General features: G+C 38.4%; 1 protein-coding gene and 1 long non-coding RNA gene across 2 annotated transcripts; both read left to right on the top strand.

Annotated features, from left to right (window-relative positions):
- The first annotated feature begins 14,578 nt into the window (after nt 1-14,578).
- On the top strand, nt 14,579-16,704 carry LOC145460361 (uncharacterized). Its single transcript, XR_014039828.1, has 2 exons — nt 14,579-14,712; nt 15,207-16,704. It is a non-coding gene; the product is annotated as an uncharacterized LOC145460361 (long non-coding RNA).
- Nucleotides 16,705-18,461: 1,757 nt separating this feature from the next.
- On the top strand, nt 18,462-22,250 carry LOC145460260 (uncharacterized). Its single transcript, XM_081445011.1, has 2 exons — nt 18,462-21,048; nt 21,244-22,250. Exons 1-2 carry the CDS (start codon nt 21,014-21,016, stop codon nt 21,536-21,538), a joined length of 330 nt encoding a protein of 109 aa, XP_081301137.1. The 5' UTR covers nt 18,462-21,013; the 3' UTR covers nt 21,539-22,250.
- Nucleotides 22,251-24,159: the final 1,909 nt, after the last annotated feature.

Genomic DNA, 24,159 nt, shown 5'->3' with positions numbered 1-24,159 from the left:
CATTTTTCTTTTCACCTTCAATCATCGTGTCTCTGCAGCTAATATTATGAAGCGCCCTCTTTACACCTTAGCCATTTGTGCTTGTGCACCCAAGTTCTACCGACACGTTTCCAAGTTCTCAAGCTTGCCAAGTCCGCATACCTATATTTATTACCCCGCTGTTTTTCACGAATAAACGCCAATTTCATGGCTGCCAAGAAGGTGGCTTACTATATAAACAATGTCGATCTTTATAGAATTCTAGTGCGAAAGAAGTTAGTTCTTATAATAGCAGTTCAAAGCCGTATCGCCGCCATTACTCGTCCGGTTCCTTTACAAGCAGTGCAGGTATTTTGTGGATCTTACTCAGCGCCAATAGAAGGATGTCAGACGAGCATTTTCGTAAATCAATTCTATTTATGCAATCTCGGCAACCTTAAAATACACTAATATATACGCAAATTAATGTAAATCAGATCACACACAAAATTCATCCCCAGCCATCAGTAGGTTTAGTTTGCGCAGTGAACGCTGAAAACACTGAGTTGCTGAAAAAAAGAAAGAAAAAAAAAAAAGAAACTTTAAAGGTAAAGTTCTCAATCTTAATTTTGTTTTATTTTTTAAAAGCCATTATACAATTTTTTGCCTCAATAAGAGAGCATTTGTTTTAAACTTTTATAATTCTTTATTACCTTTTTGTCGATTAACGTTCTAATTTAGTCACACCTTCGTGAGTGTTTATCAAAAACAGTAAAATTAATGTCATCTTATCTACGTTTCGAAAACTGGGTTTCAATTCAGAACCGACTTTTAATTATGACGTAGGGTTCTTTGAGCGTAAGTTCACTGCCTTATATCGACTTTATGTTATACTTTTACAAACCACACGATGGATTTGAACTTCATATCTTATATTAGAAGACGTAACACATTTCGAATGAAACATCATACATCGTCAATTGTACAAGAATGTCATGTCATACTTTTACAACGATCCTCATCCCACGAAGCTCGAAAACTTAAATTACCGAGGTTCGAGTCGCGTCCCGTTCGAATTTCGAGTCTATTTGAGTACCATCTGTAATTTGCTTTGAAGTCATGTTAGATATAAGCAAAACTGAGTAGTGAGATATACGTGCCAGCGCACTGACGATTTATAGATAAATTATATAGCTGTATCAAAATCCAAAATTGCCAACAGATCTATTTTTTTTATTTATTTTTGCCAACTGTCCAAATTTAAAATAAATTGGATAGTTTTTGCTCGAACGTTTAGTTCAGCTTTGAACAAACTGTCCAATTTTAGAAAAATCTGGATACTTTCCATCCACCAATCAAATGCCAAGATAAATAAAGGAACCGAGTATTGGCCGATCAGGTTGTAGCTATTATCACTGCCATCAAACGTCAGCGAGCGATGGTAGCTCGCTAAGTCTTATTATGTTTTGATAATGGCGGAATTTCCCGACTGTTCCCGACTGTTCGACGTCTCAAACTTTCAAATGGAGTCTTAAGCTAGGTTTCCAGAGATAGTTGCGACTGATTTACTCGAGATGAGGGAGAATAATCACAACTAGAACTGTCAAAGAAGCACAAAAAACCTGGGTGTGCTAAGCGAAGCGAAGTGAGAAAGGTTGAGGAGATTCCCCAAGACGAGCTTGACGACGTTCTTTGCCGATTTTATTCAGAGACAAGACTGCAAAACGGAGATGAATACGAGCCACATAGCCTTGCTGTTATGCAAGGTTCCTTAGACCGCCATCTAAAGAACAACGGCAAGAGTTACAAAAGTACTATGAGTCCGTAAGTTCGCCATGTTCATCTGCTTTTGGATGCTATATAATTAATAGGTAATAGGACTACATGCTTGTCCAATTTGGAAATAATTGGATTCAAAAACTTCCTCTGACAGCCAAATTGGACTCGGCCTACGGCCTCGTCCAATTTTGGCTGTCCTCGGAATTTTTCTCATCCAATTATTTCCAAATTGGACAGCATGTAGTCCTATTACATATACTAATTTCACAGACTTTCTGTTGAAGATCAAAATTATAATGTCTGACTATATTCTCGATTAGGACGGCCAATCGTTCGCTGAATTTATCCCATGCTAGCTGAAGTTGGCTGTATTCATATTTCTAATAATTGTTTTCAAAATTATGCAACCTCTGACAACGGGTTTTTCCGCTCTGAACTCTAGATGGGAGAAACGGGCGCTTAAGAGGCCTAACTGACTGGAGGACTGCGCTTGGGGAACGATTAGCTCGGAGCAACTCCCTTGCTGCGGGAGAGGAACTTGTCGCGGGTTCCAAAGTACCGTCGGTTCTGCTACAACTGAATCAGGACACTTAGATAATGTTTATTCTTCGTAACTTTGCGATAGCTCTTCGATGTACAAACCTTTGACGTAAATCGTAAATCGTCTCGATGTACATCACGGTCTTATGGGAGAAGGTGGGGGTGGTACCAATCACGCATTAACGCTGAATTTTTCTATTAAATCACACATCACAGAGATATTATTTTCACCAATCACGCGTCACGTAAAACGAAACAAGTACATCGCCAATTTTACTTTCTCGACCCTAAAAGCGTCGTTAAAGGGAGAGCTCTTCCAATTCGCTAATAAAAGGAGTACAAGTTCTAAATGATATCTACTCTGATCACCGAGTGGTTACTTATAAACTGGATTTCACGAGACCACCTCGATCTAGAATTCTGGTTACTTGTCGGCCCAACAAGAACTTTGAATCGGATAAATTTAGACAAGACATATCAGAAACACTTTCGAGACTTACACACGATTACAACATTTCAGCTGAAAATTACAATAAGACCTTGAGCGATGTCTATAATGATCATTTTCCTCTTCAGACACGATGGGTAACTCACAGACCTCGTACTGCTTGGTACAACCAGGATCTTAGGGCTGCTAAACGCGAGAAAAGACAGGCAGAACGCAAATATAGGAAATCAGGACTTGCTGTTCACAAACACCATTTTGAGGAATCGTGTGCTACTTACAATAACTTGCTTAAATTTTCCAAGTGTAGTTTTTATAAAGATAAAATCGAGAGCGCGAACACTCGTCAACTGTTCAAAATTGTTGATGGATTCTTTACCCCAAGATCTCCAGTGTTACCGACTCATAATTCATCAACCCAGCTCGTTGAAGACTTCAGTGACCTCTTCATTCAAAGAATTATCGGCTTTAGAGACGAGCTACAGAAAACTTTCAAAACTAGTACTTGTCACTCTATCGCCGGCGAAGCAGTTTGTCAAGAACTGTTCTCATTTAGTTTAACAAGCTGCACTTCGGTTCATCATGTCATTAAAGCCCTATCAACGAAATCCTGTCCCTTGGATCCTATGCCAACCCGATTACTGAAAGACCATCTTGATGGCATCGTGCCTCCTATAACTGCTATTGTCAACGAATCATTGTTAACTGGTGTGTTTCCCACTTGTCTTAAGCAGTCCCTTATACGTCCACTATTGAAGAAACCAGATCTTGATCAAAAGATTCTGAAAAACTATAGACCCATAGCAAACTTTCCTTTCTTAGCCAAAATCGTCGAAAAGTTGTAGCTCTTCAAACACATTCTTACTTGGAAACAAATAAGCTGATGCCACCTTTGCAGTCTGCTTATCGCAAGGAGCACTCTACAGAAACTGCACTTTTACGTGTTCTGAACGACATCCTAGTGACTCCAGATCATCGTCAAGATGTTGTCCTTGTCATGCTAGATCTGTCCGCTGCCTTCGATACCTTGGATCATGGTATCCTCATATCCAGGCTAAGATGCCATTTTGGTTTCTCCGACACTGTAGTCAAGTGGTTCTCCACTTGCCTCAGTGGACGAACGTAATCAGTCATCATAGGCAATACCGCATCTAGTCTTCGCTCTGTAGATTTTGGCGTTCCCCAAGGGTCAATACTGGGACCTCTTCTGTTTAGTTTGTACGTGGCACGTCTCCATGATATTGTAGCTGCACACAGACTTGACTCCATGTTCTATGCTGACGACTCTCAACTTTATATCGCTATAAATCCCAATGATTATTGTCCTGCCCTAGACACTCTTCGAAACTACATTGACGATGTTATAAATTGGAACGCTCTAAACATGCTCCTATGCAACCCTGGTAAAACAGAGGTCATCCAATTTACTTCCCGTTTTGCACAACATCCTGTTCTTAATTGTTTTTCATTTGGCAATACTACAATCGAACTGTCTGACAAAGTATGCAATTTGGGTGTCATATTAGACAAGGAACTGAGCCTAAAACAACACGTCAATGACATTTGTAAGAAGGCTATCTGATCCTGGCAATACGGTCAATAAGCCGGATAAGGAAATATCTCTCACATGACAATCTCAAATGTATCGATCGTGAACACTTTTGTCATTTCACGCCTAGATTACTGCAATAGTATACTTTACGGCCTCCCTAAGCTTGAGCATGATAAACTGCAGCGAATTCAGAACATTGCGGCGCGACTGATCACTGGAACTAAGCGGAAACAACATATTACTCCCGCCCTTAAGGACCTGCACTGGCTTCCTGTCAAATCACGCATCGTTTTTAAGATCCTACTATTGACGTACAAAGCCCTTAATGGTCTTTCACCAACCTACTTAACTTCTCTTTTTAACGCCTATAAACCAGCTCGTTCTCTTCGATCATCTGGCCAATTACTCTTACAAGTTCCGGACGTTAAAACATATACATGTACATACGGTCAAAGATCCTTTTCCTTTTACGCCACGAAACTTTGGAATGACGTACCTTTTTATATCAAATAGTCTGAGAGCATAACGATTTTTAAAAAGAACCTTAAAACATTTCTTTTTTGTAATAGTTTTTTAAACTTAGTCATAGATGTTAATAATTTCATCTTTTAGTTAAGTTTTATTCTTTTTAATCATATGCAATTGTAAGCGCTTTGAGAATTCTAAATGCGCAATAAGAACCTTATTATTATTATTATTATTATTATTATTATTATTATTATTGTTATTAATAATTCAACCACAGAAATGCATCGGCAAATATTCCAAACATTTTCCCATCGAAAATGACAATTATTGGTCAAAATAAAATTGATGATCCGAACGAGAGATCGGGAGATTCGGTCTGTATCCAAGAGCCACCTGGATACAGATACAGTGGGGCGATCACGGGTCTCGGAAAAACCCTTTGCCAAGATAAGAGTACTCTATTTATTCTAGCAATGTACTCGATTGCATCATGTTAGGAACAAAATAAAGACGGCTAAATAAAGTCAGCTTGAAACCTGAAAGAAGCAACTAATGACAACCTAAAATGCACGAATAGAGTCAGCCTCATTGAGATCGTCAACGCGATAAACTCAGTTTATAACATAAATGTGCCTACAAGACTTAACAAAACGACATATGAGTAGGGTGTATGTTCAGCGTAAAAAGCTGTATAAAGATACATTGTTTTATCGGCAAAGGTCAAAAGAGAAATTAAAGCAATGAGGAAATAGCTTTTCTTTACACTTTCTTACTCTACAAAACCGTAGTTTGAACAGCGACCATCTCTAGGCGAGCGCATTTAAACTTATTTACTTAAAACACAATATAAATCGCTTTACCGCAAAGACTGTTGACAAATTTTAGCCAGACAATGCTCAACAATGTAGACGTCCTATTTTAACAATTACTGAATTATAATTGTCCCCTGACAAACCTGCACGAGGGTATGTAAAAAAAATAATAATAATAACTGTATGCAGTCTCATCATTGATCCTGGCATCGACAATGAAGATTAAAGAATTATACAGGAAAAAGAAAAATCAAAGAGGATAGAGTTGGCTGTTGAACTGAGTTTCCCACCTTGAGGCGAGCATCAGACGTGATTTATTATTCTGAAAAATATACCACATTTAGTCCAAGTTCTACGAGTGTTTCGCAGGCTACGAGTGTCCTTGTTCAGGTTGATACTCTTGGTCACCTTGGAACCCGTGACAATTCAAGTTCCCTGTCCTACAACCAAGCAAATATCCTAGAACTAACATTCCACAATAAAGCGCAAAAATTATCCAATAAATGGGCCTCTAATTACTACTCATCGTGCGTTGTTCCCACTCAGAGCGACAAAGCTCGCTATCTCAATGGTTTATTTTTCCACTTAAACTTCCCAAAAGATAACTATATTTTCGAAGAGCAAACTTTGATCGATGTTAATAGTTTTAATATTATTGAACTTAATTCAAAAGGCACCATCTTGATTAGCATGTTACTATAAGCGTTTTAAATAAGTTTTGAATGTTTGACGAAGGCAATTACGCCCTGCAAAGTCCTAAGCGCTTCCTAACTTCAAAGGTGAGACAAATATTCTTTTTGGCTGCTGTAAGAAACTGCCTAATACTTCATATAATATCATGGGTGACAAATCACTCCTTAATTTTGGCGCCAAATTTTAGCGTTAATTTATAATTTCACTTGTGAAATTGCAAAATTGCCATGGCAACGTTTGGCGCGAAATTTCTCAGTACAATAAACAAGTCAAAACCTACCATTGCAAGCGTAATTTGGGAAGCACGATACTATATAGATTTAGTCCAGCCTAAAAGCGGAGCTCCTCAGTTATTTTTCGGAATGTTGTTACTAATGAAAATAATCCAACTTGTATGAGGTAAATTGCGAATGATTTAATAGTTTCAGCCGGAACTAGTATTACATCAGCAGATCGAGGTTTAAGATGGTGTGATTATGAAATATAGAGCCATGATTTCAGGGATTTCTTGGAAGCCACCAAAAATCTTGATCACATAACAGAACTGTCTTCTGTGCTTTTTGGTGGCATTTCTTGTTCTTTCCTTCCTTATTCAGAAAGACAAGGCATTGTTATTAATCATTATATTCTTCCTTAGCTAACATGGGGACTCCCGCACAAAAGAAGTTTACACATTTTTTGTTGTGGGGACTGATTGAAATGCAGTGGTTACAATATACTCAGTCCCTGAATCTCTACCAAATGAAATCTCACAAAAATACCAAAACAGTATACATATGTGAAAAGTTGGAAAGTTTTGTTTTCTAACTTGTCCCCAAAGATACATTTAGCCATCTTCACTATTGTATGGAGTCTCCTCCTGCTGGAAGGGTTTGCAATAAGCAAAATCGCCCTCGCATGAATGGTAATTACGATATTTTTCTTTTGCTGATCATGAATACTTGCATAAGCTTCTAATAATAATTTTATTATTCAATTTCAATGTGATTTGTTCTTTTTTCCGACTGGCATTGTGGACTACAAGAGCTGTTATTCGATGCCATTAATTAATTTTGCTATGATTAAATTATACCAAGAATTATCAGTGAGCTAAGAGGAAGTTATATTATGTACATGTATTTTGTCTGCACTACACAACCAAATGCACTCAAAAGTTATGAGGCATAGGTACATTTGTCAGAAGAGCCCAGCATATCCAAGATATGTTTTGATTGACACATCAATTAAGATAATTTACAGCAAAATGGATAAAAAATACATCAATATCCTACATGCACTAAAGCCAGGCAAGGGGTTATAAGGCAATCGTTTAAACAACAGATTGAAATAATTTATAAATTAGAGAACACTATTTCTACAACAGAATGGAACAAATTAACCTTATCGGACATTGCGAATGGCAAGGCTGTCTGTAGAATGTCACAAATTTCTCAACCCTTTCTGTCTACAAAAATGCTAATCCTGCAACTTTGCTTAAGACCAGTTCTCCATTTCGTGTTGGCAAAATATCAATTTATGCCATGTCCAATGCAGATTATCACAAAATTGATTTAAAAGCTCAATAAATATCATTTTAAAGCCAAAAAGCCAATTATTTAAATAAACCATGAGTAAATTATCTCTAAGAAAAACTGATTAAATTAACAGGCACTTAAAAATAATTAGTTAATATGTGTTTCTTAATAATGTAATGCAGTGTATCTGTCACAATGTTGCACCTATGATATTACTACAAACAGGATGGGTTGCAGAACTGAACCTCCAAGTCAGTTTATTCAATGAACGTGGTGCAGAATTTATAATCCCATCAAGTTGTCTATAAATACAGAGAAACCAAACAAAGCATTACAATCATAAGTAATGAATTACTGAACTCTTTTACATGTACTGTATGAACAGTGTATGTTCCATTAATATTGGGGATCTCTCAGAAGCTGCATCCATGATAAATAAATTTGTTCCCAGATGCATTTGTTTATAGATCTTTTCACAAATTAATATCTCTGTCATAACAGTGACCTCTGTGTTCTCCAACAATTAGCACACAAGAAAAATACACTCAGTAAGATATTGTTTACAATAAAAATCAATGCCTATAAGCAATCATAAGGACCTTAAATTTATATTACCTCAGAAATATCTCACCAGGCCATGGTTGCTTTGAAAATCTTTGATGTTTTAATACAGGCTCCCCATCTGTAACCTGTTCATACGTTGACTGACAGGAACAGGCATGTAATTCCTTTCTTTGATATACAGTGTACTTCATTGTTAGCTGTTTACTGAGTGTTAGTAGTGAATCAAATGCTAGGGGTTGGTACTCCAACTTTCACTGTGGCAGGCTCTGTCCTGAGATACAAAGCAAACTTACATAACTGTTATGAACTTTGTCACTTGCTTTTGAGAGCAAATGCAATTTGCTTCAAACAAGCAACTGGAACATTGAGGGTTACAACAATGTGCACAGTCCCAATCACAGGGTCATCCAGGCCGTTTGGTTGTACATATAACTGTACAACTGTATATGAGTTCAGCTTCCAGAAGAAAATCAGAGTTTGTCAGGATAAATACTGATGTTCTTGCTTACTCAATGAATGAATGTGCAGTTCCAGAAGATATTCACACCCAACACCCATTCATGGCCAGTCTTTAGAAATTCCAAATTAAAGTATCAGGAATCAAGAGCTCTAACAGAGAAAAAACCTCCATGTGGGGTATGAATCTTTTCTTGAAGAAAACAATGTCTGAGAAATCATTAATTACAAAATAATGTTTAAGAAACATCTTACCTTTCAGAGAATTTTGTAATCTACACTGTCTGGCCAGTTCATATACATGTATTTGACAAGTTGACACTGGGCATGTTTGTAAATTTGTGCACTTCAACATCAAATTACTATGTAGTAGCACTGGGCAACTAAAAACAGCATAATTTGGTTAATTAATATACACTGTACATTATTAGGTTGAAATATTGGTGTAGATTGTTGCACATCAACAGATACAGAAACTATTTGCACCTGAATCATAACGAGTGAAAAATCGTGCATGAGACATTTACATGTACATGTAACAGCCCTGAGACCACCTCAGAACCATCACAGATATGATATGATATTTTTAAACTCTCTGAAATTTCAGATTATTCAAGATTAACATATGCACATACATCATGTGGGGCAACCCTAAAACACTGAATTTGGAAACCAAAATCCGGAATCCAGAATCTGGAATCCAGAATCTGGAATCCAGAATCTGGAATCCAGAATCTGGAATCCAGAATCTGGAATCCAGATATTATGAATGATGATAGAAATAATTCACTTCAGTAATGTCTAATAAATAAATATCAGCAAAAATCATTTTGTTGTTATTTATTTTCTTGGCTTTACTTCAGCCACAGACTGTAATTGCTAAAAAATTACTGACTAGTTCTGAACAACCCTTAGCTATATATCTGGCCCCGTTGTTCAAAAGCTGCATAAAGCTATTCATTCGGTACACCACTATCCAGTCAGGGTTACTGATTTTTTAGGTGGATAGAGTTACTCATAGCCTGCGAGCAGGCTCTAGTATCTGTCTCTATTGTCTGAGCAGGCTAAATAGGTGTCTAGTGTTTTTCTGCATTGGCATGTCACCAAGAGCCTTCATGTGGCTTTGCCACTCACACCCCCAGCTCAAACACGAGAGCCTGCTCATAGGCTAAGTTACCCATCTTTTGTTCAAGCTGGCCCTGGTAAGAGCCTGGTTCTTGTCTAGATCAAATTGCTCTGAGAAGACTGGTGAGCAGCACATTAACAACAAGCTATTATAGGCTATTGCAGTGAGTTTCTGGCAGTCTTTTAGCATCTTTGAACAGCATGTGGTCTGATCTCTCAGCAAGTGAGAAGCAGACGGAAGTAAGTGTGCAACATTTCTACAAATTGTTTTAATATGATTGCCGCCAAGAATATGAAATGCTGATTTGTCACAGTATCAGTGTGGAAATTGTGTTAAGCTGGAATTGGTCTCGTATCTGTTGGAAAAATCAAATTTCATATTTAGATCAGATGGGTTAGCCCTTGGACTTCGAAATTGGGGGGCGTGACCGTCAATGTACAGGGGGCTGCCACTGATGGATATCCTGTTCTCTATGACATTTTCTATCTTGTTCAGTATGTACTAGACATAAAGGATAAATTTATACTTCCGGTAAATTAAAGATCAGTTATTAAACAAAATGGCAATTACCAGCAAGCTTATTTTAGACACTCTCGAGGTGCTTGGAATAAAATTAAGACGCACTTTACTGAGATTCTCATAATCATAGCCCTTACTAAAAATAACGGTTGCACAATTTCAACAGACGGGGAATTTTTGTTCCAAAAAAAGGTTAAGTTTGAGGTCCTTTTTACTTGGCAGCTTACTTTTTACAAAACAATTTTCGCGTATTTGAAGAACTTATTTTCTTTGATTTGCGGATTCTGGTTTCCAGTTTCTGGATTCCGGTTGTTGGTTCCAGATTCCGGATTCCGGTTTCTGGGTTTTAGGGTTGCCCCATATTTAACATATTGTTTGCTTCATATTCAGTTTACATATGGCTGTTATCCAGCATAGGCAGACTTATAAGTTTTCCTTCAAAAATATATTGCAACAACTATTGCATCTTTCGTTACCTATTCTTGTGATGAAATGACACAAAATTCAAGAACAAGAAGTCATAAGCATAAAACTAACTTACATGGTAGTGCTTACAGTTCCTCTTACTGTCTGTATATGCCGTCCATAAACTGATGCTGCCTGGACAATGTACTCATCATTTTTCTGATCACACCTTTTAAAACGTCACTGTTATATAATTTGTCCTGAAAAAGCAATACATGAAATGTTATGCCTTTGGCACTCACCAAATACCTTTACATGATGTATAATGTACACCATATCAACATTCACAATTCTCTTTACTTTCATTGTAACTCTTTTGTGTCATTTTCCCTCACTTGAAGACAGGACTTCCACATTAGGTTATAATTTGCCTCTGGAATCTCTATGAATTCACAGGGAGTGATAACAATTAAATCATGACTAATTTTAGCAAAGGAGGCATTCAAATGTCAGATTTTAATGCTAAGTTTATACAGTAACTTTACATTACTCTTCGTACATATATATAACCTCTCAATTATTGCACCTATAGACAGAAGGTGTGCTGGGGGTAGAAATGTTCTAAACTCTCTGAACTTTTCCCCCTTACCTGTAATAGGATGACTATTATGAACTACGGTTTGTAACCAACACCAACATCAGGTGATGTATACACATGTATATTTTGTTGTCGTCTGTAATCATAAAAAAATAAAAATTTAAAATCCTCCATCAAGTTCATACTCAATAACACTGCTACATGTAGCGCTCTTACTGGAAATCAATTTAAGTGAAACTGTTGCAACAGCTCTGCCAAAATTTTTCCTAGCAGTTAAGGCAGGATAACAGAATATACATGTAGCACACAGCAAAGGCTAGAGATACACACATGTTAGTTATCAGTTAGGATTTGGTGAGCTTCTGTGCTGTAGGTATGGTGGAAAATAATAGATTATCAGAAATGAAGGTTCCTGAGACATTTTGACTGCACTGAGAGGAATTAATATATAAATTCAGAAAAGAAGGAGAAGTTCTTGCCCTGTCCAGTTCTCTGTAATAAAAATATCATCCACATATGAGTCATTTATAATATGTGGTTTGTGTTTAAAGCCGATAAAATGCACACTCTGATTGGCCAATTCCAGTGCATTATTTACATTTACATGGTATACCTCGGTAAAACCATAAAACATTGCGTGCGACTAAAATAAAAAATATAAAAAATAGAAAGAAATGCCTAATTCATAACAATTTAAAATACTCAACACTAAAACGAATGTAATTCTTTACTTGAAAATTATTCTCCCGTAATGCCCATGGGCCAATTACAGGCATGCTAAAAAGTCCTAACACAAAGTAAAAGGAAATTAAGAAAACTATTGCTTTTTTCCGGAAAATTGTAGTGACTGAAGACAATGATGGAACACTCTGAGAGTGCATTCTATCAACCTGATGAGATAAAATTTAAGGAGAATAGAGAATTCACGAAGTTATATCACAAACAAATTGGTACAGGACAGGAGAAAGGAAACTGTACAGCCAGGAAGAAACTGAAACTTTCTTCGACCAGCAAAAAAGTATGCACGCACAACAAAGAAAACAGTCAGTGACAGTCATTTAATAAGTTAGTAAATAAAAAATTAGTGTGAAGAAGAGAGCAAAGAGAGAGATAGTGGAGATAGGAGAGCATTCTCTCCAACTAAATTGTGTATATATGTATGTAAAAGTTATTCTTATTACTGAGAAATGGTCAGGGCAAGAACTTCTATTACACTGTTCAATTTACCGAGTTAATTAGTACTATCTCACTTTTTTGGAACATTTCCATATTAAGTGTAAATACCGTGTTGGGGAATAACCTCTTACTAAGAAAATAGGGTCCATGTACCCCCAACCAAAAGCAATGGCACAAATAACATGAAATAGCCAATCAAAATCAAAGCAGAGCTTTATTTGCAGACAGGATTGCCATGCATAATCGTCTACTCGACATTTTGGAAATCTACATTATAAACACAAGATGCATATCACTACATCTGAGCTCGAGTATCAATAGCAAATCCCTTTTCAATGAACGGTGACCGAATAAAAGAGAGGATAAAGAAAATTCGTTTAAGCTTGCGGTGTTAAAGTTTAAAAATTATTCACACTTAAATTTGAATATTACTGAGAGTCTGTATTTTTGCCGACGGCTTAATTTAGCTTTGGAGTCATTTTATTGGCAGTAGCTTTACCAGTCTTCAACCAATTTAACCTCGGAATTCACAAAAGCATTTCGCCAAACCGAATAAATTGAACTAACAAAACGAGGAAATCTCCATACTTTGTAATCACAATATGCAAATATTCACATAGGAACAAAAGTAAATTTAGCAAATCCTGTTCGCTTCGGCTTAAAATGGTTTGTAGACCTTTCTTGGTTCAGTTTTCAACCACAGAAGAACAAATTTTAGCAGTCTACGAAGCGGCAGTGCTAACTAAATCAGAGAAAACTTCAAAATTCGCCCGGCCGTATTTACAAGTACGATTTTGGTTAAGCTTATTTTTAGATGTGAGGTTATAAGCTTAAATTGACGACGAAAATCGATAGAAAACATAATTTGTTTACAACTTACAGCAACCTCCAAAGCGACCCACGTGTTATTGTTTAGAGACGAGCGAAATTAAAACGATGCAATTTTTAAAATCTCTTACAGCATGGCTTCAAATAAGGAAGACTTTTAATGGATTCCAATTGAAAATAAGCTTATATCGCCGAGGAAACTTGTGAATTTTCATAGCAAACGCAACAACAAAAGACACTTACCGCAAGTTGGCAATTCAGTTCGGCCAGTGTAAATCTTCCAGGCAGAAACTTGCAGCAAAAGTTGTGAAGACTAAACTGAAGTGATATTTTCGATAGATCAACGAATCAACCACTTCTTTCCGCTACGTTTACTGTTTTGCAATTTCTCTAAAACACTCGGGTACGTTTGATTTCTCTTGTTCATCACCTGACCAAATCAGGTGACTTCTGAATTTTCTTGCACGGCTGCACAGCATCACGTTCGCGCGAATTTTGAACTTGGCCATGGAGAGTTCGGCAGTCTTCTGAATCAATTTGTCGGGTACTTTCGCCTCCTTTCTATAGCCCTCGTTAGCTTTGGTTCACGGCATTGTTCGGTATATTATTTCACCTCCTTTCTCTAGCCCTTGACTAGCTATAATTCACGGCATTGTTCAGTACTGTTTCGCCTCCTTCCCCAGCGCTGGCCCGCTTAGTCTTTTTCGCGATCTTCTTCGCTACTTCTTTGCCTGTTAATTCTTGCTTTCTGTCTTTTGCTTCAGCGCAACCCTGTCTTAAAAATATTAAATCAACCTCCGCTATCGTTTTTCTTAAAAAAACCGGCCAAGAAAAATGGCATTCACCCGCTACCAACTGAGGGTGCATGTCTCTGTCAACCACATGCCATTAGGGACAGCGCGTCTCCCAATCCCAAAATGCTTTGGAAACGAAAGAATATCGAGGTCGAAATGTATTATGGACCAAAATATAACAAGACAGCGGGAACCTGGTCTCTAACATTAGTAGGCCTGGTTAATTTTATCATTTTTAGCGGGTAAGGTAAATCCTGAATAAAATTTTTCACTTGAATTGCTCCAAGCATTGTTCGATATTTATGTATAGAATGATCCTTGCAAAGTTGAGCCGTCGACAGCTAAGACAAACCCAGTGCTTACAATACTGAGATGAGGTGGTTTTCGAAAGCTTTTCGCCAGCCCAAAACTCGGCGAGAAATCGATCGACAAATTCAAAGCCATGATCTGGGACAATCCTACTGACGATATGCTACCAAGTTATGGTAAGTTTTTTTAAAAGAAAAATTAAGAAATGACTTCATGTGGAGTGATGTCGTGATGTGTAGGCTTATTTTTCCAGGTATATCCTGAACTAGTACTGGAACCGGCTAAAATATGCAATAAAGTTTATGTAATTTTGAAGATAAACCAAACGAAAATGCGTGCACGGGCCCGAAAAAGTAAAATGATGTAAAATAGAAAATGGGATATGCTTATTTTGTAGCTGAAAAAATGCGATTAGGGTTTTAGACATGGTGTCGAAGGGTGGAAAGGGGGTTGGGGGGGGGGGGGGGTTGGGGGGATGCCATCTCCAATACAGTATCACAGTTTTGTTGAATTAGAAACCAGTGACGCTTAGAACTTTATAATCTTATATACATCTTTGTCCGCTAGCAGCCTACTCCAACTCCACTTTTTTAGGTCTATTACCCCACTCCCTTAGAAAATATTTAATAAAGCCTGATGAAAAGTATATCATGTTGTTACTAATTAACAGGATTGACTGCAGATGAGCTTGCCTGTCTTGCTGCATCGGGAATGCAAGGCTGGGTCTATACTGATCACGTCACATGGGTTTTAAAACAGCTTAATGACATGCAAAACGATACCATGCTACTATGCCCAATGTCGTTGTTAATATCTACAATGAGATGATGAGGAAAGCTAAGTTACTTAACCCTGGACCATTAAAAAGGCTGGTTTTCACTCTGAATGTGGGACAAAGGAATGGCAAAACTTTCATTGGCAACCCTCAAAATGGTGGTAATCATTGGGTACTGGTAGATGTTGAGCTGCGACCTTTCATGAAGATCATATACTGTAAGATGCTGGCTTGGCAACCTCCCCCAGACATCATTGACGTCGTCAATGATTTTGCATGGTACATTCCACAAGTTGGAACGCACAAAAAGAGTCATTTGGTGCTTGCCCACTCTCCCAGTGCGACTAATTGGCAGGGTCATGAATGTGACTGGCGATGCCGTAACTATTCCCTGCAAAGTTGCACTGATACATGTGGTGTTATTACTCTGGTGAACGCAGCTGTGGTAGCCTTGCACAGCCCTCTTTTCTGATGGTTAACGGGTCCAGTGATCAAAGAATCAATCTTCTTGCAACACCTGACCCAATACTGGTTATATTTTGTGTCGCCCATGAGCAGAGACGAAGCCATATTCTTGTCAGTGTGAAACAAATTTTTAGTTTGTTTATTGTGGAAGTGCCACAACTTCCACTGATGACCACTCCATCTTTCCCTCACCCCCATTAGTGGTCATTATATGGTTTTACACATTGTGCTGGCATTATTTTGAGCATAATAGCGAGGCAAAAGAATCTAGCATTACGCGGGAATAACAGTGACAAAAACTGGCCGATGTCTTTTGAGCATAATATATAGTGAGATTTTTTGATCATCAAGCATTTGCATAATGACAACAAATTTGAGCATTATGTGTAAAACCCTATTTCATGACCCATTTCCAGTACTATTCTGATATTTACAACACATGTTTGCAAACACAAAATCCTTTAACAACAGAAAGACAACAATGTTGGAAAGGAATACTCCTTCTAACATGAACCGAATGCACTGCCCCATGAAAAATGCAGGACATGTGGTTAGTGTAGTACAAAGATAGAAGAGTGCTTTTAGAAACCTTTTGACCTAAGTTTTCATCTCTAAAATGGCCCTTGTGATATGATCAGTAGCAGGCTGTACATGTTTTCATGACGATTTGAACAGCTAGAGATAACTGTGCAACCTGACACTAGCCTTCTAGCAGGCTACTGCCATATTGGCTTATGATATTGGCTTATGTTATCCACAGGTCTTTAGCTTCCTCATTGTGAAGAACATCATCATAATTTACTTTGATCAAAATGAAAAAGATCACCAGGGATAATGAAAACCTGGATCTACAGGTCCCTTGGCAAAATTGTTTGTTTGATGCTGTGCTAAGTAGAGAAGATGATGTCATTATTTAGAGCATTTAGTGCAGGAAACATGTGAAATCATTATTGGCATGAGGTGAAACTAGTCTTGCGTTTCACACATTTAATTTCAGTGAGCTATCACAATACTGGGCATCGTGCTTTGCATAAATATTTGATCAATCAGCTCATTTCTGTAGGATTTTTATCAACTTGATCCCCACCACAGATATATGTATGTACATGTACATGTAAGTACTGAACGGCACAGTGCGAACTATATTGATTTTGCAACAAGTTTACTATTAATTTAATATTTTTTTGCCATACATGGCTCGAGTAACATTCTAAGGAAAATTGGACTCTGAGTACATGTCTGACATCTACTGTCATTTCAATATTGTCATATAGTTATTTCATATTGTTCTAGAGTTTTTACTGCTTTTAAGCAACAAATCTGAAACAAACATTACATGCAGAAACAAAAAAAAACAGATAAATATTATTATATATTATATTATATATTTTCAGGCTTTCAATGTTGGTATGTGTGTGGAATTATAATGGGATTACGGTATGAAATTCTGTATTACTGCATTAAATACACGACAAGCCGTTATGATTATTGTTAATCAAATTAAAGAAACTACATATAATTTCTACATACACAACACAAGCTAAGGTTCGTTTACTAGTAACAAATAGGTCAATGAATTGCAAGATAATAAATACCGTGGTGCACAACCGATCTGATGAGCAAAAATTTCTCTGACTGAGACGTTCGAGGGATAATTTGTGTTTCCTTTCAGAAATATTTCGAGAAAACGTGGGCTGGTGGTCGCTAACTGCGTTTTAAAGCTGAAATCAACCAGGCGTTTCAAGTGTTAGAGACCAGGCTCCCACTATCTGATTATATTTTGGTCCACAATACATTTCGATCTCGATATTCTTTCGTTCCCGATGCATTTTGGGGTTGGGAGACGCGCTGTCCCTAATGGCATGTCTGTCAACCTATTAGCTGGAGTATGGCCGCCATCTTACGCGACTCCATCGTCGTCGTCGTCGTCGTCGTCGTCGTCGTCGTCGTCGCCGCCGCCGCCGCCGCTGCCGCCGCCGTCGTGCGTACGCGCCCACGAGTAATACCGCTAGCCATGATAACCATGAGAAAATCAATTCATGGGTTTCCTTTTCTTCCTTATATGGGTATGGGGCTCCGCCGGAGCTCCGCTATTAAAAGGTAATCAATATTGAATACCCATATTAATTTCTTTTCTCTAAGTCTTGACAAAAGCTCTAACTAGCCTCACCATGGTCTACAACAGAAACAAAGCAAATTTAAATTTCGACCAAGGGGTTAGCTTCTCGTGATAGTGAAAATTAAAGGAAAGCAAAGTAGCTGTTATTTGGCAGACAACCAGTCAATAGCTAAATCATTATGCTTTCTGTTGCTGTCTCGTCATTAACATGCATGTAAACTTTACGCCGGAATGGTGAAAGGCAGTTTTAGAAAAGTGCATGCGTAACAAAATGGGAGTCATTGAAAATATGAGGCAGCCGATTCAGAATAAGGAGGCCGCAGTTATGAAATATGAAAATTGTAAAATAAACACATCAACATAATGAGTAAATATATATTTTTTTGCAGGTTTTACTATTTGTCTTGAGGTACTTATGCTGTTTTTGTTGTGTAAAAGGTAATCAGTGTCTGGATTAGCATTAGCATGGTATTGCATCAGAGCTTCCTCAAAAGATTTTTTGATTGCATATCGGCGAGAATGTAAGAGGCTGTCCGCGTAAGAACGGATAAGGAAAATTTCAGACCTTCACCGATTGGCCTCATTTTTTCAGTTTAAGTCAACCGTTATATTTAATGTAAAAATATCACATTGATTGGATTAATTTTATTTATTTTTATTTATTTATTTATTGTTATTATTACTATTATTATTATTTTTTTTTTTTTCATTTTTTGCGAGTTGGTTTTTGAGGCGACCTCAAAACAGGCTTATTTGCCTTGGGTGACTCTTAAATTTAGCTATCAATGTCGGAGGCTGCCAACAAGCTGAATTTTTTACATGCAAAAGTTTCACCTTTCTTCTATGTTTTAAAGGTTTAAGAATTACATATATATCCTGTCAACGTTTGACGGAGTTATGATTTTTTAATTTAAAAAAAAAAAGCCTCCTGCCGACCTCCGGAATGTGTCAAACTAGCTACTGTCCAAATTTGAGGGCAAAAGAACAAATTCCCTTTGACTTCTAGCTTTCAAAAGGGACCCAAAGGAAGGTCCGGATGCACGCATTTAAAGGTCGTGGAAGATTCGACAATTCATTTTATTTCAAAATTCTTGGTATAGCTTGATAGCCAGCTCTATAAGCTTTACATTCTTTAATTTGATATGGAGTTTAGATATCTACGGTTTAAACCGGACGCACTACATGATTTGGACGCGAGACAAATCTACAGGTATACGGCAACCTAAAAATACAATATGATGAATCACTTATCTTCCACAATATATCTGGTCGGTGGTATCGTGCGAACGCCGCAAGTGCGTGTTCCTTTCTCGTAAACAGCTGGAGGAAAGGGGCGGGATTGTTATTCGCGACATGTGTTCTGATTGGTCAATACTATGTCGTCGTAGTTGTGATCTCTATCATATTTAAATCAGGGAAACAGATTGCGAGACTGATTCCCAGACTTTTGAACACCTCTGCTAACAGCGCCTTGTTGTTTTGTGCGTCTCCTGTACGACGAGCCTCCGTTACCTCTCCACAAACAATGTCGGTCGATAGTCGATCGTTCGATAGGCAGCCTTGACTACAGTCCCTCGTTCATCATCATCCGCTAGCTGCGCCACAAACCAGGAAAAGATCTTGGTCGATATATAGTCGATCGTTCAATGGGCAGCCTTGATTACATCCCCACGTTCAACATCCGCTACCTGCTCCACAAACCAAGAAAAGATCTTGATCGGTTGATAGTCGACCATTCGATGGACAGCCTTGATTAGAGCCCCTCGTCCCGTGAACACGACGCTTTATTCTCCAACAACAGCTCCCTTCAGCATTTCATAGGCTTCTTTAGAAGGAATGTGAAGCTCCACACCCTCTTCTACTGATCCTCGGAGTAGAAAATGAAAGTTCCCTCTAGGAATGCTGATTCCGTTCACCTCTCACCTTCTCTAGTGCGTCCAGACCAGGGGCTACATCGAGATTGTTGTTATAGCGCTGCCAGTCTGCAAAGATCGGCATGCCTCGCTTCTTGAACATTTGTTTTACAAGATCTCCCCTCGCATACAGCTGGCGCGCCTAAAATTATGAACTGTCCGATTAGGATTCAGAACGCGGGAAAAACTGTACTACCCTGATGTCAATGTATGTTAAAGGGAAAGGCATGGCATGTCGAAAAAAATTTTCTTACTGGAGACGGTACTAAATATTCTCGAGAAAAAGGATTTACAATTTCAAAAACCACATGAGGTTATGAAGAGTGACAAATATGTAACAGTTTCTTTCTTCATTTAATTTGGCGCCAAAAATGTGTCGCCCGCGTCCGGTCTCTCACTCATAGTTTGCCGAGTGTCGCCAGGTAAGAACATTAAAAAAAAAAGTGAAGCCTTGCAGCCGAATGGCTTATAGCTGCCGGAGCTTATCCCGGCTAGGAGTATTTCTATTCCCCCTTGACGGGATGCTAGTCCATCGCAGGTCACTCCCCCGCAATTTGTTAGGTTTCCCCAACAATTTGTCGGTACCCATTTATACTCCTGGGTGGAGAAAGGCACTGTGAGAGTTGCCCAAGAACACAACACAGTGTCCCCAGCCAGGGCTCCAACCCGGACCGCTCGCGCCGGGAATGAGCGCACTAACCATGAGGCCACCGCGCCTCTCAGGTAGGAACATAGTTGTGTCATTAATTTTGAACAAAATAATGTTGTTCTTCGTCAAATTTAACCCAGAATTCTCGAGTTAAGTATTAAAAGGAGTCAAAAAAACTTTAACATTGTCTTAATTTTTGTTCGCTGCGAAGAAAAAAATAATAGAGACCTTAAGCAAACACTGGAGGTGGCGAGGTGGACGCCAACCGGAAGTAAAATTTCCCGCTCTCGACCTAATTAGCATAATCACGTGGAGTGTTGCCCGCGTCTTCCAACAGTGGCGGCGGCGAGAAAGGTAGGTTTGGCCGCCTCGAGAGACGGTCGCTTTATTTTCCCATTTGTAGCACCTAAAATACACAGAAACTCTTTTATAAAGTTAAAAAATGTTTTTTGACACCTCTCTTTGTATTTTTTTTTTTTTTTGCAAATATTTGATATTTCGTTTGCTTTACAGCGAAAATCTCACTTCACATTGGAGGTGTGAGTGAAGAAGAAAGATGGCAAGCGAAGGAGAGAAAAGCAAAAGAAATGGGTGAGTTTCCTGGATTCACATTGTTCGGAGTGATGTTCACGTCTTGTAGACTTTAAAACTTTAGATTGCAAGTACTTGCTGGTACAAAATGCTATCTTGTTCTTACAATTTGTCTCCAGAACTTTGGAATATTTCCGAAAGGTGAATCGATAGACAGGACCTGTTTTTAATAAGCTTTTGTTTTCTCTCTGCTAGCTCGATCATGGAATGGACAGAAGCACACGATTTGATCCTAGCGAAAGAAGTCAGAGCTTCAGAACCATGGATCTTCAAACCAAGGACTGTAGATCGAGGAAAAGTATGGAATGCCATCACGGATCGTCTGAATGACGAAACCTCCGTGAAGTTTCAGGTGAAGCGGAAAAACGTAAAGGAACATTTCAAACTACTACTGGACAAATTCAAGGCGAAACTGAGTGGAGTTGACATCGAAGATAGCGAGATGGATATTCTGATATTCAGGAAAATGGGAGGAGGCAGAGGCCAGTGACCTTGGTTGCACTAGTAAAGAAAAGGCTGATTCAGTCTTCGTAAGGAAAGTAAAGATTTTTCGACGTGTGTAGATCCCTCAGCAACAGAAATTCATCCTCGTCTATGATGTCCTCAAAGCATGCAACAGCTAGAAGGTCCCGGACTTCTCGAAAAGTTGCCATTATGCTCGTAAAATCCACGAACAAAGTCAAATTGGACCACTGAAAACGAAAGCAAAACAGCCGTTGCTCGCCGCCGCTTCTACGAAAGCTTAATATTCTAATTTCGCGCCAAGAGGAGGCGGTCTCAACCCAACTCCCTCGCGGCCATCGCCGCCTCCACCTAACCGCCTCAAGTGTTTGCTTAAGGTCTCTAATAATCGTGTCGTTTCGGTAGAACAGTTCGGTTTTGACTACCGCTCAATACTGCGAGCGCAGTCGCCGTGTGCAAGGCCACTGTGGATGTTAGTGTGATCTGGTAGACCTGAGTAATCAAGCTTTTCTGGTTTATCGAACCATTCATAGAGGAAGTACAATTTCTGAACAAAACATTCGTAGGCCGTTAGATGTAAATTTCGTAGCTGGTTCTCCGACAGGAAGTTGATTATCAGTCAAGAAACCGGAAGCCTAGAGTCTACATAAACATGATGGTGTTCGTCATTTTCGCTACTCTGATCTGACAATTTTTTATTCTACCGAATAAAAAAGTATTTCATTTTTTTTTAATTTGCATATAGGAGTAAAAGTAAGACGTGAGAATTTTAAAAGCGATAAAAAATATGTAAATATGCACTAAATATTGCAAAACGTACAAACTAATTCACTTTAATTACTTTTTAAATTTAAAAATGATCTCAAAGGGATCGAAACGTCGTTTTCGTTAATAGCAGATTTTTTTTTCTTTCTTTTTTTTTCCGAAAAGGTGTTTCGAAGAAAGTGCTCGTTAGCGCAAAAAGGAAATCTTCTTTGCTCTGTCAAAAAAAAAAAAAAAAAAAAAACAAGAAACCTTTTAATCGTGAGCGAATAATGACAAAAAATATTTATCATATGACCCGTACGGCCCCGTGCGCAATTTCCTTGGAAAACCATAAGGAAAAGGGTCCCGTATGAGGGCCGTACGCGTCGAGGTGATAGGACCGGAAAAACCCGCACGGCCCTACTAGAAATGCGTACGGCCCTACTAGAAACGCGTACAGCAAAATCGATGGGAGTTAATGACAAAAACAATTTTTTTGCTGGAAAGGTTTGTTCTCTTCAAAATGAGTGATGAAAGTTAACATTCTGAGCGTGAATTCTACTGTCCAGGCGAACTGTTTGATGCAGAACTACTCCGAAAGCTTTGAAAGAAAGTCGACACTCCTCACAAACGAAGAAGTTCACAACTTTCTCAGAAGCTAACAACAAGCAAACCTGTAGGCGTGCAAGAAAACAAATTTTCTTGATGAACTTTCTGATAATTGACCTTTGGAATAAGCAAACAGTCTTGAGGCGAAACTTCTTGCAGTGGAGAGCATCAAAGAATTCATCGTGGGTCAAAAGCAAGAAAACCAGCAACGCGAAGAAAGCAAAGTACGATATAAGCTTAAATCAGTTAAATGTTTTGTTCGAGTTCCAGAGTTTCTGGGAGAAGTTGGTTAAACCAGAGAAATGTGTACAGTAGGATAAGTCGCTCTGCAGTTTCTACATCAGTGTTGTTTGAAGAGACAAAACTGAGTACGAGCACAAGTTTATTACCGTACAGTTCATCCACACAATGTGTAATTTCCACTACACAGCAAAGCCAGCAAAGTCAGTAAATCCAGGCACTGTTTGCGAGACCCAACATCGGTGTCATTAATATTCAGTTGCTGGTTTTCCCTTGTTCAAGAGAATGCAAGAGTTCGACAAATAGCTTGAAACGACGCCGACATTTTCTTTAGTCCTCAGATGAAGAAGATTTGTGAACAACTTCAGTGAAGCGTGAAGCGAACTTTTGTCCCTCGCTAAGTTTTTGATGGTTTTGACATGTTGTTGACAGCTTTATGTCAACTTTCTGTTGGCTTTTTAGCATGAATTGTAATTGTGGACTTTACATGAGAAAATAAGTCGTGTTTTTCGATGAATTGTGAGTTTCTTGTTCGACGCGAAGAAATAACTGACAAGTTTTTATTGTAGTTGTTCCGCGCACGGCCGTCTGATGTTATGTACTCGCGTCCTATTTAGGTTCAAACAGAATTTTCAAAATTTTCAACACAAGTGGTCATATGATAAAATGCTCATTGACTGGGTAAGGTCGAGCCGGACGGAAAAACATTTGGCTCTCGGTCAGAAAGTACGGACCTCGAGGCAAATATTTTCCCGTCCGGCCCTCCCACTCAGTCAATAAGTACATAATATATGCGTCAGGTGTTATCTGTTTTCTCTTCCATCGAACATTGCTGGGAGCTTTTTTTCGCTCAAACTATTGAATTCAAGAGGAAATCCAATCAAGTACATAACACGACGTACACGTGATAAGATCTCACTGTTATTAGAGGTCTAAGGCACTTCTGATTAATGCAATGAGATAAAGCGGAATTACCTTCAGTTAATACGCCCGCTGTTTTCATTCCCTCTGGTCGCTTTTACTCTGAATACTAAAAACATTGGGTTTTCGCTTCTA

The sequence above is a fragment of the Orbicella franksi genome, chromosome 11 (assembly GCF_964199315.1).
Source record: "Orbicella franksi chromosome 11, jaOrbFran1.1, whole genome shotgun sequence".
NCBI classification, from domain to species: domain Eukaryota; kingdom Metazoa; phylum Cnidaria; class Anthozoa; order Scleractinia; family Merulinidae; genus Orbicella; species Orbicella franksi.
Note: the sequence above shows the minus strand (reverse complement) of the source record. Positions and strands in the feature narration are given on the sequence as shown.